This window comes from Mytilus galloprovincialis, chromosome 14 (assembly GCF_965363235.1).
Source record: "Mytilus galloprovincialis chromosome 14, xbMytGall1.hap1.1, whole genome shotgun sequence".
Lineage (NCBI taxonomy): Eukaryota > Metazoa > Mollusca > Bivalvia > Mytilida > Mytilidae > Mytilus > Mytilus galloprovincialis.
This window is the reverse complement of record NC_134851.1, coordinates 61,289,721-61,308,499: the sequence shown is the minus strand read 5'-3', so window position 1 is coordinate 61,308,499 and position 18,779 is coordinate 61,289,721. Positions and strand designations below refer to the sequence as shown.

Sequence of the window (18,779 nt, the reverse complement as noted above, 5' to 3'; positions counted from 1 at the left end):
TTCAGGTATTTCACATCCAAAATTTTATGGAAATATTCTTTATAAAGCACAAAAATGTCAGTATTCTCCTCAGAAACTAACAAAACCTTTAAATAGACTTATTAAAAGGGGATATAGTTACGATACTGTTGTCAGGTCATTAAAGATTGCATATTTTGGCTTTAACATTGATTCACTGATAGGGTCTTTGCATCGGAACTAAACACATTTATTTCTAAAAAAACAGTTGTTGGCATGACACGGGTTATGTTCTTCTCGTATATTTTATGATAGTATGATACTAAACCCCTAACGGGAGGGATTGTACCTGATATTCATATGATCAAGACATAATCTTTCAATCAGTTTAATTGAGGTCTGGAGCTGGCATGTCAGTTAACTGCTAGTAGTCTGTTGTTATTTATGTATTATTGTCATTTTATTTATTTTCTTTTGTTACATCTTTTGACATCAGACTCGGACTTCTCTTGAACTGAATTTTAATGTGCGTATTGTTATTCTCTTACTTTTCTACATTGGCTAGAGGTATAGGGGGAGGGTTGAGATCTCATAAACATGTTTAACCCCGCCGCAATTTTGCGCCTGTCCCAAGTCAGGAGCCTCTGGCCTTTGTTAGTCTTGTATGATTTTAATTTTTAGTTTCTTGTGTATAATTCGGAGTTTAGTATGACGTCCATTATCACTGTACTATTATGCATATTTTAGGGGCCAGCTGAAGGACACCTACGGGTGCGGGAATTCTCGCTACATTGAAGACCCATTGGTTGCCTTCGGCTGTTGTTTGCTCTATGGTCGGGTGGTTGTCGCTTTGACATATTCACCATTTCCTTTCTCAATTTTATACATTAAATATTAATTGGAGAATTGCGGATACAGCACATTTAAATGATGGAATTACGGGTAGGTCAAATATTGATGTTGGAATTGCGGGTACAGCAATTGAAATGATCGAATACGGATACGTCGAATATTGATGGTGGAATTGCAGGTTGGGCAAATTAAAATGATCAAATTACAGAAACGTCAAATATGGATGGTGGAATTGCGGGTACAGCGCATTAAAAAGATGATATTATGGGTAAGTAAAATATTGATGATGGAATTACGGGTACACCAAATCACCGCTAGTCATCTGCTACACCGATATCCATCAACTGCTAACCAATATATCTTAGTACTTTGATCATACATGTATTACGTAAAAAGAGGAAGTACACGAAAAAGTCGTCTTTCATCAGACAATTAAATTATATCGTTTATGTAATACATACAATATGATAACGCATGTATCTTTAAGTGGTAAAATGTTACGCCTTTAAAATATTCGCAGGTCAATTCGAATAAATAAAATTAATTAGCTTAAAAATATATACTACATTTAGAAAGAATAACGCCCAACATGTTACGTTTTAAAGAATTTAAGTTTTGACGGAGAAAGTGGACTGTTTTTCAAAGATGGACTTAAATTTTATACTTTTACTTATTACAATGTTATCGACGTCAAAAGTAGATTCCTTTTTGAGACTTCCAAAGGATTCTGATGTTGAGTTCAAAGGTAAGCTTCTATAATTCCTAAAATAATCCGACCATTCTGACGAGCTCTGATTTTGGTATGGCTTTTAGTTTTAGGTATGTTATTTTTGTCTTTTAAATTATCAGTTTCAAAGAGTTCAGTGTTTTTCAAGTTTTTTTTTATTATTTGTTCTTCTCATGATAAATTTTCTATAAGAATTTTATTGATAGTCTTGCATAAAATATGTTAAGGAATTAATTAATCGTTCAAAAAGATAAAATTGAAGTCATCCCCTTGGAAGTTTGACAGACTCCATCATGGTTAAGTGATCGTTAATGAATATATGCATCACCTATGCCAACTGAGTTATTCCACTTGTGGTTATTTTGACTCTGCCATATTATCCTGTTTCCGATTGTGACACTATAAATATAAGAATTATATGTTTGCTTGCGCAACACGGCGGGTACCATATCCAAAAGTCAACACAGTTGAACCTTCCTGAAATATGAGTTCACCCCCTGTTTTCGATAGGGTTCATAATAATCAGTCTAGTTTCTATGTATTATTAAAAATGAAATCTTTTGTAAAATCTAATCATTTTACTCGTCCGTTTTAAATTGATGTACAAATTTATCAACGGGCCTTATCTAATGATTGACATGAATTACTCTTTAAGACTGTCGTTGACCTGTAGAACGTGTACATGCAGTTAGTCTTATCTTTACTGCGCTGCTGTGCGCTGATTCGTTAAAACAATACATAGTTGGGGACGACATCAAAAGATCGATGTAGGACAAAAAAATCAAATTTTTTTTGGGGGGGGGGGGGGGTGAGTGGAAGGTGTTTAAATTTCTGCAAGTTTTGTATATCTAAAATTATATCCCTAATGGTAAATTAATTTTTCTCAAATTAAGTGAAAAAAAAACTATGTGAATTAAGTTTTTTATCCTACATTGAACTTTTGATGTCGTCCCTTACGAATAAGCAATTAAACTTATGTTCAATAATTTATCTATGGTACGACCCTTAAAACAATAATAAACCCATTAGATACTACAGGCTGATGTTTACATCTCATAGATGAAATACACAAATGGAGTCAGGTGGGTTAGTGGGTGTTAAATTCTGTGAAATGGGAAATTGCAATTTGCAAAGTGAAATCATAGCATTAGTAAAAGATGTCTATTTTGAATTCGTTCAACTTTGTGAATTTCAAGGAGAACATCGATATCGGAATCAGACTTCTAGTTTCGGATGTATTCACTTCAGGTTTACTGGGAGATAAAGGATGCATATACTCGTCAAAATGGGGGTTTCTGTGTGACAAGAGATTTTAAAGCAGTCAGCACTTCAGCGTTGACATGAGTTAGCACTTTTTTGTTGACATGGATTATCATTGGTATGGTCATAATTAAATTTTTAAAACTGTTTACAAAACTTTACATATTTTTAATACTAAGGCTTTTCTCCGCATGAATAGATTACCTTAGCTGTACTTGGCAACACTTCAAGGTATTTTGGTCCTCAATGCTTTTCAATTTCGTATATCATTGGGGCTTTTTAATGTGTTTTGATTCGATCGTCAATGATGAGGATTTTGTAGAAGAATCGTGCGTCCTGTGCAAATACAACATTTCAATCCTGGTATCTATGATGAGTCTATTCATACAACCACTGGGTCCATGCCACTGCTGGTTTTGTATTTATTCCACAAGGGTAACACCAGACCAGTAGTCAGCACTTCAATGTTGACATAAGTTATCATTGATATGGTCATAATTAAAAATTAACTATTTACTAAACTTTACATTTTTGAAATACTAAGGTTATTCTACCTCAAGAATACATTACCTTAGCTGTATTTGGCAAAAACTTTTTTAATATTTTTGGTTATCAATGATCTTCAACTTCTCACATTATCTGCCATAATTTTTACTTGTTTTTATTAGCGTCACTGATGAGTCTTTGTAGACGAAATGCGCGTCTGGCGCAAATACCAATTTCAATCCTGGTATCTAAGATGAGTTTATTTATATCTGAAAGTGTAATACTAATAGAAGAACTTGAATAGATAGTTGTCTTCAAATAGATTGTAGATTGTAAAATTGTAGTTCGTATCAATAATATTAAAAACCAGCTTTTATTTTGTTTGCCCCTACATACAATTATAAAAAGCAAAAGGTGTAATAGAATTAAACTTGAAACTTTGCAATTCTTAAAATGTTGATATGTAACTCTGTAAAAAGTGAGATCACAAAAATACTGAACTGAAAACCTGCTAATCAAATGGCAACACCAAATGATAAAACACATCAAACAAATGGACACCAAATGTCATTTTCTTGTAAATTTGACCATGCCACAGTCAATTAGATACATAATAATTCTTAGATCAGGAAAGAAGAAGTTTTAATTTGAAGTTTCTGAGAAATAAATAACAGAAATTTGCAACAGACGGATAGACGAAATGCAGTTTATCTCCCCATTTAAAAAAATTCATTTACAGGAACATAACACTAGTAATGTTTTACCCTTTCGATGATGAGAGCCATGGTGTAGTGGTTAATGCATCGGACTACTAACACAAAGGTTCCTGGTTCGATTACCGGTTGGGATGAAAATTTCAGGAACTCAATTTTTGGCTCTCCCTTGAAACCATCTGCGAGTATGGTCTTGAGGAAACGATGATAGTCCGTCGGAAGGGGACGATAAATAGCTGACCCGTGTTAAGAGAGAGCCATATCTCTTGCACGTCAAAGACACCCTTGTAGATGTCGAAAAAGAGTAGGATAATGCCGCTACAAGGCAGCACTCACACCCGCAAAGTAGAAAGGGATTAATATAAGTTTTCCAATCCACTATAAATAAATATGTTTAAACTAAACTCTTTCGATACGATTTTTTTAATAAGCCCAATGATGTAAAACAATCTAAAGATAAAGAGGTGGTATCACATATCACCACTTAAACATCCGGATAGTAATTGATCATATGATCAATGAGAAAACTGACCTTTAGTGCAATTGCTTAACTCATCTGTTGGAAAAACACATCTGTCATTTAATCATTGCAGAAATGCAGCAACGGGATTATAAGGGACCAGTTTTGATTTTTTACTAATTATCAAATAAGCAAAAATTATTAAAAGTGATACTAAACGAACTTTTTGTAATAATGTATATATTGAAAGTCCAATTCGTACTAGAAAGACACCTTTTTCAATCACTAGTATGTACTGTTACATATTTTTCAATATTCTTTTTTAAGGCTTCAAAGAGTTAACTACAAGTATAAAGTAATTTATAAATTGATCAATAAGAAAACTTCACTAAGTAAAATTGCATAACTTATCCGTTGAAAATACAAATCTGTCATTTATTCATTACAGTATCGAATCAAGGGGTTACCATAAGGGACCAACATTCCAGTTCTGATTTATACTAACCCGATAAAATTTTAATTTCTAAGATATTTCTAAAAAGTATTTTAAGCGATACTAAACGAGTTATTTGCAATTATAATGTAATACAAGTATACTTTTTATATTGAAAGTCTAATTTGTACTACATGTACTAGGAGGACACTTTTCCCAAACACAAGTATGTACTGTAACATATTTTCAATATTCTATTTTAAGGCTACAAAAAGTTAACTGCAAGTATAAAGTAAATTTTTGTATTCTTGTCTTTCATTTTTGCTAAGGTGCTTTGTCTATCTACCATTTTGTACTACTTTGTTACATATTTGTTTGTTTTAATATTGATTATGATTATAACACAATGTAGACTGCTGTGCCCCATATCTGACATTTCTACCTATAATGTCAGTATGTTTTATTCACACATCTGTGTCATTATAATGGAATTTAATGAGACTGTCATACAATTAAGAGGTTTAGCTAGGTATAAAACCAGGTTGAATCCACCATTTTCAACATGAGAAAATGCCTGTACCATATCAAAAACCACACAAATATTAACCCCGGGAAAAATTCAAAACGGAAAGTCTCTAATAAAATGGCAAAATAAATTAAGATCTCAAACACCCAAAACGAATGGATAACAACTGTCATATTCCTGATTTGGTACAGGCATCTTCTTATTTAGAAAATTATAACAATACATGGTATGATTGTCTATAAGACAATTCTCCACCAAGCACCAAATGACATATAAAACCAAAAGATAAATCATTCTGTTTTCGTGGCTGCTGTTATATAAAGTACATTGATCCTCATATTGTTTTACAATTGAACCAACCTACTATCTAAGTTTCTATTTCTTGATAGAATAAAAACCTGGATACTTTACACGAATGATGAATAACATATATTTCTATTCTTATCCAAATTAAGTTAAGTTTACGAAGCCTACAAAACTTGAATGTGAAGACTATAATACCATGTGCAAGATATTTGAAACGAAAATGCAATCTATTTGTTTGTTATAGAGGATATATACATTCACATAAAAGAAGGGAAAAGAACAAAAAGATCAGCAGATGACATTTTTCATCCAGAGACGTTTTACCTTGATTTTTCAATGGAAGGATTTCCGGTTCATATACATCTTAAGCGCAATTATCATATTAAGCCGAACGTCCCTACTTTTATCTTGAAAAGTGATACCATAACTCCCAGAGATGTTTCTGATAATGAGGTAAGCAAATATTCTAATTGTTGCAATGTTTTAGGCTGTCTTAATCAAACAAAAATATCATTCAAAGATAATAAAAATCAAAACCAAGGAGTAAACCAAGATTGAAAAAATCAAAGAGCATTTACATCAACAGTTATAAATAATAGATAAGAAACAACACGAACTCCACTAAAACCGGGATTGAAATCGGGTGCTCCGGAATGGTAAGCATTTAAAGATGAGTTTTAGTTTATCAAACGTTTGTTCATATAAAAACAATGTATGATTGTCAGTTATACAGCTTTCCAGGAAAGATCACATGAGGTGGATGTAAGTAATTCCTGGTTATATGTTTTGACTTTGTTAAAGAAACACGCGTCTCTTATTTAAAATTATCAGCCTTGTATTATTTATGGTTTAATAAGGGTCCATTTTGTAAAAAAAATCTAATAAGGTCTCTCATTTAAAATTATCAGCCTTGTATTATTTATGGTTTAATAAGAGTCCATTTTGTAAAAAAAATCTAATAAGGTACTAGTAATTAGTTATCAAAGGTACCAGGATTATAATTTAGTACGCCAGATGCGCGTTTCGTCTACACAAGACTCATCAGTGACGCTCAAATCCAGTATTATGCTTAAATATTTACTGTATTAGCTGTATTTGGCAAAACTTTTAGGCATTTTGGTCCTCAATGCTCTTCAACTTCGTACTTTATTTGGCCTTTTTATTTTTTTTGGATTCGAGCGTCACTGATGAGTCTTTTGTAGATGAAACGCGCGTCTGGCATATATTCTAAATTTAGTCCTGGCCTCACGGTCATAAAACTTTTGAGCATGATTTTTGTACTCAGACTCGAAAATCAACCAATCAAATTGCTGGATTTGGTGTTTCAAGCATGATTTTTGTGCTCCGAGCACTGAGCAAAGTTTTATGACCGAGGACCCAGTATCTATGATGAGTTTATTTACATGATATAAGAGTCTGATGGTAACTTGTACATACTAATTATCAAAAGTACCAGGATTATAATTTACTACGCCAGACGCGCGTTTCGTCTACATAAGACTCATCAGTGACGCTCATATCAAAAATATGTATATAGCCAAACAAGTAAAAAGTTGAAGAGCATTGAGGATCCAAAATTCCAAAAAGTTGTGCCAAATACGCATAAGGTAATGTATGCCTGGGATAAGAAAATCCTTAATGTGTTCATTCATAATTTCAATTTTTATTTTCAGGAATCTATATTTTACCAAGATTTCTTTAACGGAGCAGTATTTGTTATGCAGATTGATCGGACAAGTAGTAGCAGCATGGTAAGAGCAAGGACAAAAGAAACTCCAAACAAATCTAGGTTTTTCTCATCAAACGGCTCAGCCAATTCTGCAGCGGATGCTAGGACATTCATAAGATTGACATGTTTGCTAGGAAATTTCAAGGGGGATTCGACAGCTGATTTGTTTTATATCCTTATGGTTATCAGATATTATCGATTTAAATATTTATTCCATTTAAGCACTGTTTTAGGGCTATTTAACAAAATTGTCAATGTCATCAACATATTATATATATAACTTTAAAGCATCGTTTGCAACATCTTTTTAAATGCAAATTACAATTTTTCAATAGAACAATAGACTCGTGATAGAAGCATACTATATTTAAATATGTCGAGCAATTACTGGTATTGGTTTACAAAATCATTAAAATCAATTGTCTCTAATATTCTATTCCAGTTTGGAGTTTTTCATGCAAAAGGAGAGGAATATATCCTCCAATCACAAGAAAAACATTCACCAATGTTTCAATTCAAACGAAGAAATAATAAATTTCTAATTTTTAAGGAAAAGAAACAGTATGTAACATTTAATGATCTTTCGCTAAAAGGTAAGTTTGCTATTTAAATGAATGTGTAATTTGAAAAAAAGCGATTTATTTCTTTTATGAAAGAAATGTATCTTCCATTTTAAAGCTCTATCAAAAACTAACCAAAATTATTTACTAGTTATGAATCGTGATGTCCAAATGGAAAGGTTTTATATAACATATACTATTAAACCCAAGCAAAAAGTAAAAAAAAATAGTAGTTTATAAAATTGGAAATTATGCTATTTTTGTGAGGTGAATATCTAGTTGATAGTGAAACAACCGTTTTGTCATTTAGAAGGAGAATTTAGTAAATATCAATGTTGAATGGACTTCCTCTTGATAAGAAAAATCGATTAAAATTTTAGGAAAAGACTAAATGTAAATTATCATGTACATTTCCACTTTTTTGGAGGTAAAGAACACGATGAATCTCATTTAATCATTAGTAATCTGCTGTTAAAGTGTCTGTATCATTATATTCCTGATTCACGACTAGGAATGACGTATATATGACAACAAATCGAAAAAAATGGCCCGTTTTGTTCCAATATTCCTCAACAAACTTGCGACTAACTGTCTAAGCGTTTACCAGACTATCAGGGAAGTTTAAGCATTGTGCAGCATAATGCTATTTTATAAACTTTATTTTATAGTATACGAATGTTTAAACGTGTGAAATGAAATTATTGAATATTTTATCATATATGCATTTTTAAACATAACATACACTTTAAAGTCTTCTTGTTGTTTTTGTAGAAATTTCCGAAACAACTTTAAAAAGTGTTTCTCGTAAAAGATATAAACGTGGCACAGAATCTTACCAACTAGAACTTCTAATAGTGGTAGACTATTCTATATACAAATTGTATGTTGTTGCCTAATTTACACAACTTTTAGGAATTTTTGGGTTCTCAATGCTCTTCAACTTTGTATTTGTTTGGCATTTTAACTGTTTTGATCTGAGCGTCACTGATGAGTCTTATGTAGACGAAACGCGCGTCGGCGTATTAAATTATAATCCTGGTACCTTTGATAACTATTTACAAGTAATATAGAATGATCTTTATTATAGAATAATTCTTCTCTATTATTACTCGATTTATTTCACTTGACTGGGCGGAGTTTAACCGGTTCGCTCATAATAAACCAGTCCATCTATAGATAGGTGTTTTAGGATAAACTCATCTATGAATTGTCCAGTCATTCTTTTGTAAATTTCTTTGATGACACTGAAAGGTGATTAGAAATCAGTAATAATTATAACGGCAATCATCCTAATCACACACATCTTCAAGTAGACTGTCCTTATGCAATTTAAAACGTAAGCTCCGCCCGATCAGTTGAAATAACATTGGTATTACTTACCTTGTAATATCATAATCTGAGTCAATCTAACAACAGTAGTTATAGCATCTATTAACCTCATAGGTATACACATGGGGTGCATTAATGATTTTGTTCGGGTAATTATCTCTTCTCCATATTAAAAATATCTAGATATTAAGGAGGTAGACCTTGGTTCAGGGAGATAACTCTTTAAATCAGTTAAGCGTTTGTAAAAGTCAAGTTCATCAATGTATTTTAAGCATTTACCTGAAACAGATTGAAAATAATCTTTGTAACCTAGAAGCTTAGAATATGTTTTTGAAAATGGTTGGCATAAACGTACTGATGATTTTAAGAGTTATTTCCCTTAACCTAGGTCTACCTCCAACTTTAGATGATAGATTCTCAAATTTCATAAAATCATCAAGATACAAATTAAGATTAAAAAAAAATTAGTTTACACTAAACCAGAACAACATACCACAATTGGTAAATTAACAGACAATGAACTATTCTGGTATATTAAGACCACGAAATTTGTACGGCATGTATACCCCACATATCACAAATATAAGATTACATTGAATAAAAAACGGTGATACTAACTTTTCACTGAATATTAATGTTTTGTCAGACATTGGAAGGATGTCAATCGGAACATTTATATACAAATTTAAAATCGAAAGGAGAAGACCAATTTCGATGGTAGTATAACATGTGCAATGCTTCTACATTTTATAAAGAGTCGGTTGTGGAGAGTTGCCTCATTGGCAATCATACCACATCTTCTTTTGTATACTCACATGAAATAGATGGATACAAAACAAAATCTTGTTTTCAGTTGGTATGAAAAAAGCAAGAAATCCAACCACTTTGAAAAAGATGCAGAAGCAATAATAACAATTCGACAGTTTTATGCGTTCATTATTAATGGGGTGAGCTTATCGTTATTACTGATAAATCAAACGTATATGACTGGAGAAAATTCAAACTCTTATGTACATGTTATATGTTGTATGTTTAATCTGCACTTCAGTGTTGACATGGATATCAGTAATATGGTAATTCTTTAAATCAACTGTTTGCAAAAGTATGAAGTTTTCGAAATACGAAGGATTTTCTTATTGCAGGCATAACTAACCTTAGCTGTATTTGTCACAATTATTTTATTTGTATAAAACAGTGTGCAAAGTATATTTCTGTTGTCATTCGTATGATGGTCTGAATGGAGCACGGTAGGTCATAGCTTTTTTCAATATACTACATGTACTAGTGTGTATGATAGTGTGATTTATCAGCAGTTGTCACCTAAATAAAGAGAAGATACAAACCATTAAAAATCAGTACAATTCCGCGAGTTGCTTTTGTGTCAGTACAAGTATAAATAGATAATTGTACGTATCCTTTTCCCTCCATTTTTTGAATTTAATAACAATTAGTCAATTTTTTCAAATATCTTTTTTTCAGATGGATGCCATGTACAAAAATATTCAAACAACATCTTACAGTATAGCAATAAACTTTGCCGGAATAGTCATTTCCAAGGTTGGTAGATTTGAAATTTAAAGTATCGAACCTGAAAACAAATTTTTGTAAGCATTTACTCGTCATCAAAGACAACATAGAAACATTTTCAAGATAAGAGTGCTGCATTACTTGCTGGATATTAATACGGTTGTAATTATCAAGGTAACGTTTAAAAGTTTTCTGACTTGTTTCGATATATTTCCAAAATCACAAGTCTGGGTTTTAACCGCAACGGAAGTCTGGCATACAGTAGTACACGCCTATTTTTTTTGAAAATTTTCAACAACCGCATGCTCTATGTGATGCGGGATTTACTCAACTTAGTATACAGAAGTTTTTTGTTGATATGCCTTATCAATGATACACTATTCTATTAAAGAGGATTGTTTTTCGAGATACTAAAAGGTTTTTACCCAATAGGTGGCAACGTTTCGAATGAAGATGAATAAGGAAAACCTAATCGGACTACTAGTATGTTTTTTTCATACGATACTTTATCTCTGTTCTCATTATACTTTCACCAGACTCGATCTGATTCATCATGGACAGAATCAATCAAGTTAACCAGTGTGAGTCCTTTTCAAGTTGACTCATCAGACGCCCTGACAAATTTTGAGAAATGGGTACAGTCGAGAACTGGTAGCCTGCCCGGACATGATCACGCAATGCTCTTTACAAGGTAAAATAAATATTTCATTTGATTGTCATTTATTCCTTAAAGACTTCAAATAATAAAACTGTATACATGAACCTGGACTCAAAATGTATGAAAATCCTTATTAGCCTGTACTTTCTACAAAAAAAGTAAAATCACAAAGATAAACGTAAAGTCCCTAATCAGATGGCAAAACCAAAAGCTCAAATACATCAAACGAATGGACAACAACTATCATATACGATGTAAGAAAATGTTTCGGACTATCGATAATAAAAAAATGATAAGGATCCAGGTCATCTATATTGTTTATGTAAAAGAATGGTCATATTACAAAACATTTAAGACCTTTGATATTAATTCTTATTTGTTTTTAGATACGACTTAACATCAAATGGATCTTCATCGAATGCAGGTAAATTATAGTTGTCGCCAGTGAACAGTGATACAATATACTTGCTAAGAGTACAGTCATACAATATGATAACCTAGAGAACTGCCATAAAATATATGCTCATTTTAAAAAAAGGACGAGAAGTTATTAAAACAGACAACACAACTAAGAAGTCTTAATAATAGTCTATCATGATAAATAATTGATATTAAAACATTTGAACAATAGATAATATCTTAGATTATGAATTGATCTATATCTATTTCATTAAAACAGATAATTGAAAGATAAAAGAGGGACGAAAGATACCAGAGGGACAGTCAAACTCATAAATCTAAAACAACTGACAACACCATGTGGCTAAAAATGAAAAAGACAAACAAACTACAACACACACGACACAACATAGAAAACTAAAGAATATACAACACGAACCCCACCAAAAAACTAGGGGGGATCTCAGGTGCTCCGGAAGGGTAAACAGATCCTGCTCCACATGTGGCACCCGTCGTGTTGCTTATGTGATAACAAATCCGGTAAATAGTCTAATTCGGTAGGTCACATTCATGAAAGGGAAGGGGATTGCAGTTACGACGTAAGGAACATAGTTACACACTTTTGAGCGACAAAATTTCAAGCTGTGTAAAAAAAGTTCCGACGGTATATAAACACGTTAATTGAATATATAAAACCATGTTTTGCTATTTACTATGTAGGGCTGGCCTATGTTGGTGCTGTTTGTTCAGGTAAAAGTCAGTCTATTGTAGAGGACCATTTCAACTTTGAAATGTCAACAGTAGCCGCCCATGAACTGGGACATAGGTAAGTGAATACAATGGTAGAATTTGATGCAAATCTTAATGAATTATTAACTGAAAAAATGATTGAATTATTAAATATAACTAGAGAAAAAGTGCTGCTATTTATTTGTATTGTAGTCCTGTATTATTATGTTGTCATTTTAATGTTATATTTAACAATGCCATCAAAGTGCGAGGTTTGGCATGCCCCAAAACCAGGTTCAACCCACCTTTTTTTTCTTTATTTAAAAACTTTCCAAACTGTTATGTTGCTTCGTCGTTTTTTGCATTTTCCTAAAAAAAAATATCGCTGGTAAAGTATACAAGCAACCTTAATTTATAAAGGCAACAGTAGTATACCGCTTTTCAAAACTCATAAATCTATGGACAAAACACAAAATCGGGGTAACAAACTAAAACTGAGGGAAACGCATTAAATATAAGAGGAGAACAACGACACAACATTAAAATGTAACACACACAGCAACGGACTAAGTATTAGACAAAATCCGATGAGAATAACCAATATAACATAAAAACCAAATACATGAATTTGGGACAGAAAAGTGCCGTGACACGTCTTATAGTAATGTGAATTCACACTCAAAAATAGGAGAAAACAAACGACACAACGGAAACACAACGTAAAAATGTTACACACATAGAAACAAACTATGATAATTGCATTGATAAAGGAGTAGGTCCGGTAAGGGACGATTTTGGCCTCAAATTTCAGGTTCATCTAACGAAAGTTTTTGGACACTTTTTAAACACTTAAGTGTCTATTTCAATTGATTCGATTAGTTTATGTGAAAGATTTTAACTGATTTAGTCATTAAAAACGCTCTGATTCAAGCTTAAATATGAAAAATCTATCAAATATGCCTAAAAACGTCACTTTTTAGATGGTTTTTATGAAAAATGAATGTGGCCGCATCCGTGTTCATCCTCAACCTTTATATATGTTTTGTATTATCATCAAATACAACTTACATTTCAATATTATGAATGAACACGAATGAGGCCACTTTCATTTTAGACGGAAACCGTCTAAAAATTGACCAAAATGCTAAAATTTTGAAGATTTCAGTAATTTAGCATAACTTAATGATGCTAGAACGCGATATTTGTGCATTTTATCGTCAAAAACAGCTCATATTTATGTAGCAGAAGCATTTTACTTTCTAAAATATAGCTTAAAGATTACATTTTCACAATTTTCTAAAACTGCTATATTTTGGGGCCAAAAAGGGGTCTTAGTGAACCTACTTCTTTACAGAAAAAAGTAAAACATGTCATCAAAATAAGCTGAAAAGAAAGAACATGGTGTATCAATTCTTGACACACAGTATAGCCATCATAAAATTGTAATGAAAGGAACATGTTTTTCTTTTTAAGCTTAGGAGCATCACACGATGGAGATGGAAACGAATGTAGTTTTAATGACTCGTATATAATGGCGTCTTCCAATGGTCCACAAGAACCTGGCAGTGCTACAGCCACTAATCCATGGAAATTTTCTTCATGTTCTACCAATTATTTTACCAATTACATCGACACCTTAGAGAGGTGCATATATTAACAAACAGTATTAATAAATCTTACCAATTTCTTAAGAAAGATAAAAGAGGGGCGAGAGATACCAGAGGGACATTTAAACTTTTAGATTGAAAATAAACTGACAACGCCATGGATAAAAAGAAAAAGACAAACAGACAAATAAAAGTACACAAGACACAACTTAGAAAACTAAAGACTAAGCAACACGAGCCCCGACAAAAACTGGAGTTGATCTAAGGTGCTCTAGAAGGGTAAGCCGATCTTGCTCTACATAATAATGGTTACGTAACGTAAAGTATCAAATATAACTAGAATATTAATGACGATAATATATAAAAGTGTTTGGTTTAACGCTAATTAGACGAACCACATCATACAAAGTGATTTGTACTGAAAAGTAACGCAAACTGAAAATATTTCTTCAACAAATCCTTACTGGTTTTGTTTTGACAGACATCGGTAGCACTCGAAAAAGGTTGGGGCCACATCTATACCTATTATAGATTATGCATGAACAGAAGCCATTTGTATGTTGTTTTTTTCTTTTAGTAATTCAGCGAATTGTATGTTATCCCTAAGTCCTAGCTTCAATCCAACAGCTCTGTCAGAATTTGGAAATGATGTAGCAGGTCAGGTGTACGATGCACACGCACAATGTGAAAACATAGTCGGACACGGCTCGTATTTGTGTACGGTAGGTAATTAACCAATATAAAAGTATTCTTGAAAGATTTCAATAGGCATATCTGGATTATGAATAGTTTAACAAATATGTTGCATTAAAGTGTGATTTATTTGTTAGACTTCATTTAGCTAATTCAAATATACCAAAATAGAAATAGCAATATTAGATTAATTCCGCCTTTTGGAGTAACCACTTTTAGTCTGTTCACAAATGTCAGAATGATCTACGCACAAATGATTTTATAAATTTGAAATTATTTATTGTTGGACATACTTGTGTAAAATGTCTTTTTACCGATTACTTAATGGCAGTATTAATACAGTAGCGCGACAAATGTCACTTAAAAAGCAGGAAATGCTAGCCCTTCCAACATATATTTACAATCGGAATTGGCTTGTTTGTCAATGATAAACTTTTAGTTGGTATTTTGTTGTATTGTTGCTTGTGTTTTCGTTTATGTTTCTTTATCTTATGTTTTTTATTTGCTCCTTTATATCTATAGGATCGTTATTATGGTAATTTCTCTACTATATGTACTACTGTGGATGCAATTTTCGTAGGTTTTAATTTTCGTAGACTGCTGAAAACATCTATATTTGTGGATATTTGATTTCGTGGTTTCAGTAATCACTGTATACAAAGCCTATTGCAAATATGTTATTTGTTGAACATTTAAATTCATAGTTCACCTGTTCCCACGAAACCCAAGAATATTGGTATCCAACGAATAATAATGAATTCACAGTATTATGTCATATATGTGGTGCGCTGTTTTTTTATGCTTTATAATGGCCTCTTTCTATCCATAGAATCGTTATTCTGGTGATTTCTCTACAATCTGTACTATTATGTGTCTCCTTTCTATTTAAAGGATCGTTATTATGGTAATTTCTCTACAATTTGTACTGTCATGTGGTGCGCTGTACCTGACAAAACAACTTATTGTAGGAAAAAGTTAGCTGCTGAAGGAACACTATGTGGAAATCAGATGGTAAATAAAGGCAACAGTAGTATACCGCTGTTCAAACTCATAAATCCATGGACAAAAAACAAAATCGGGGTAACAAACTAAAACTGAGGGAAACGCATTAAATATAAGAGGAGAACAACGACACAACACTACAATGTAACACACACAGAAACGGACCAAGCATCAGACAAAATCCCACGAGATAACAAATATAACATCAAAACAAAATACATGAATTTGGGATAGACAAGTACCATGACACGTCTTATCGCAATGTGAATTTACACTCAAAAATAAGAGAAAACAAACGACGCAACGTTAAAATGTAACACACACAGAAACGAACTATAATATAGCAATGGCCATATTCCTGACTTGGTACAGGACATTTTTAAATGAAAAAATGGTGGGTTGAAACTGGTTTTGTGGCATGCCAAACCTCCCCTTTTATAGCCCTGTGAAATATAACATTAAAATGACAACTCAACACCACAGGACTACAATATAAATAAATTGGAGAATACAATTGACAAAGAAACACACAAACAACAGCCAACAAAAGGCAACAAGTTGAAAATTTTAATACGCCAGAAGTGCATTTTATCCACACAAGATCTACTAGTGATGCCCAGATACAAAAGTTTGAAAGCCGAAACAAGCACAAAGTCGAACAGCATCGAGGACCAAAAGATCAAAAAAGTTGTGCCAAAAACGAACAGAGTTTTCTGTTAGTTACCAGAACATCCTTATTATTTAGAATAATTTATACTTTTGCAAACAGTAAATTTATAAAATTACTAAACAAAAGCTGTACATGATAGAACTGAAATATTAACTAATTACAGGAAACAACTGAAATACATTACATAACCAGACATTTGCAACACAAAATGTAGACACAGCCGAATAAGTTTAAACCTCAACGCCAAGTGATGTCATATTTGAAATTGTAAAAAATGACAAAAAAATGATGACGTCAAGTAAGACCAATAGACAACTTTCGAGTTCGATGCATTTCCGTCAAAAACGTTCGTTTTAGTGAACATCATTCGTGCGTTTAGGGGCGTCGTCACTTCCTTTCCTAAGTTGAGCGATTGGTTGAAAAAATAGTAATGCTCTATTTCACGGATTATACGGCAAATTAAATCAGCGAGTAAAACCCTATTGTAAAAAGGATCGAGTTCTACTAATAGAGAATCATAAACATATTGCTGACATCTAAAGTGGACATTATAAAGCTTGTTACTTTACTGATTTTAAAATGTATGATACTTCGGTGTTTCATTTCGGTTAGATTAAAATGAACTTATGGCAATAATGAATTACCTTCATCTAATATGACATTCTAAAACATCTTTGTTTTATAGTGGTGTGTTACTGGAAGTTGTGTATATGATGTCAAGGCCCCCAAAGGGAAAAGTAAGTTCTAATAAGATAATACTACATATCATTTAAGTTGTACACTTATAATGATATCATAAAATGCAGTTTTTGAAATGATTAAAACCTTTACTTTAATTTAACATATAAAGTATAACTGGCTATTATATAGATAGACGCATTAGGGACTAAAAGGGAACCAACAGGAAAACTGAGGACTTTTTTTAGTCCCAATCGCCTACTTAGTTAAATTCATCAATTACAACAATTCATAATACGTTTAGTTTAAGTGCAAATGAAATGAAAACATCTTCATGTCAAAGCAGTACTCTTCCTGGTCTTGCGCGTAATTGTTCCTGAATGATAGGCAGTACATACACATGTAACCAGAAAGAGACAAATATACCCACTTTTTTTATTTCACACATCTCTTTTATTATTCAAGTGTATCTGGTAAAATGATCAAATTATTCTATATTACATATTTCTAAAGTTAAGCCGATACGTAAATACTTTTTTGTGTAAAAATTTACTACTTTACGATATGTTCTTTCTCATAGGTTCATAAGACTAATGTGTATGCCTAAATGTGTTGCCAATGTGCATGTCACGTGTTTCAAACAGACCAAAAGCTTGAAAAGATACAAATATAATTTTATAGCATAACACATATATTGATGAAAGTCAGACAAGTAGAATCATATGCTATAGAACACGCGAATAATGTATGAATTAGACATCGTTTAAGCGCAAATTGTATCCCCTCTAAAAAGGCATTAGAGGACGATCTAAAACTGTCAAAGGTCAATTCTTAATGAGGATAATTCAAGTAAAAAGTATATAATATAAACTAAATGTTCTCCAGTATCGTATCAATGGATAGTGGGCAATACGTACACAGAATCAAATTCATCAATAAATTTTTGTTGAATGTGTATATCGTGTTTGTAACTGCAAAGATATTTTGTAGTTCGCCGTCAAAATTTTGGTCGTGAAACCATTTAAAACTATGTTTCTTTTATAGGTTCCTGTCTATACGGGGACCGGAGAGGAAAGATATTCTCTAGTCGAGACTGGAACTGCTCTGAAATCGCCAAGAATCATAATGACAAATGTCAACAGGTTCCGAGAGAATGTTGTGACTCATGCGCACCTTATCTGCTGCCAAATACAACTTCATTGGTCACTCCTCCATCTGGAAACAAGTTGAATAAACCGATCCAATTGTGGGATGTAGATGCGCAATGCGAAAGTGCAAGAGGAGCTGGATCCTTTATGTGCAGAGTACGTTTATTGTATTAATGAGTTTTGTAAAAAAGTATCTAGTGATTAGCATTTTATTTATAAAATTCCTAATTATTTTTTTTGTTTAATGATTTATAGTACGCACAGATATTGGACATTACAGAAGAGATAAACAATTGAAATTATTAATATTTTTTTTAATTTTTATTATT

The 18,779-nt window shown here is 32.3% G+C and overlaps 2 protein-coding genes across 2 annotated transcripts; both read left to right on the top strand.

Moving 5' to 3' along the window:
* Positions 1-1,397: 1,397 nt before the first annotated feature.
* On the top strand, positions 1,398-10,248 carry LOC143058135 (uncharacterized). Its single transcript, XM_076231597.1, has 5 exons — positions 1,398-1,555; positions 5,966-6,174; positions 7,395-7,472; positions 7,893-8,043; positions 10,193-10,248. Exons 1-5 carry the CDS (start codon positions 1,456-1,458, stop codon positions 10,246-10,248), a joined length of 594 nt encoding a protein of 197 aa, XP_076087712.1. The 5' UTR covers positions 1,398-1,455.
* Positions 10,209-18,770, top strand: LOC143058953 (metalloprotease mig-17-like). Its single transcript, XM_076232432.1, has 10 exons — positions 10,209-10,286; positions 10,819-10,896; positions 11,403-11,557; positions 11,911-11,948; positions 12,644-12,749; positions 14,126-14,296; positions 14,837-14,981; positions 15,844-15,963; positions 17,310-17,361; positions 18,347-18,770. Exons 2-10 carry the CDS (start codon positions 10,819-10,821, stop codon positions 18,622-18,624), a joined length of 1,143 nt encoding a protein of 380 aa, XP_076088547.1. The 5' UTR covers positions 10,209-10,286; the 3' UTR covers positions 18,625-18,770.
* Positions 18,771-18,779: the final 9 nt, after the last annotated feature.

What these genes read in the sequence shown, in the direction of transcription:
- LOC143058135 (XM_076231597.1), top strand. Translation starts at nt 1,456, where the DNA reads ATGGACTTAAATTTTATACTTTTACTTATTACAATGTTATCGACGTCA. An exon ending in TTCTGATGTTGAGTTCAAAG is followed by an intron (nt 1,556 to 5,965) that starts GTAAGCTTCTAT and finishes TGTTTGTTATAG; the next exon opens with AGGATATATACATTCACATA. An exon ending in TAATGATCTTTCGCTAAAAG is followed by an intron (nt 8,044 to 10,192) that starts GTAAGTTTGCTA and finishes TCTTGTTTTCAG; the next exon opens with TTGGTATGAAAAAAGCAAGA.
- LOC143058953 (XM_076232432.1), top strand. Translation starts at nt 10,819, where the DNA reads ATGGATGCCATGTACAAAAATATTCAAACAACATCTTACAGTATAGCA. An exon ending in CCGGAATAGTCATTTCCAAG is followed by an intron (nt 10,897 to 11,402) that starts GTTGGTAGATTT and finishes TACTTTCACCAG; the next exon opens with ACTCGATCTGATTCATCATG. An exon ending in TACATCGACACCTTAGAGAG is followed by an intron (nt 14,297 to 14,836) that starts GTGCATATATTA and finishes TTTTTCTTTTAG; the next exon opens with TAATTCAGCGAATTGTATGT.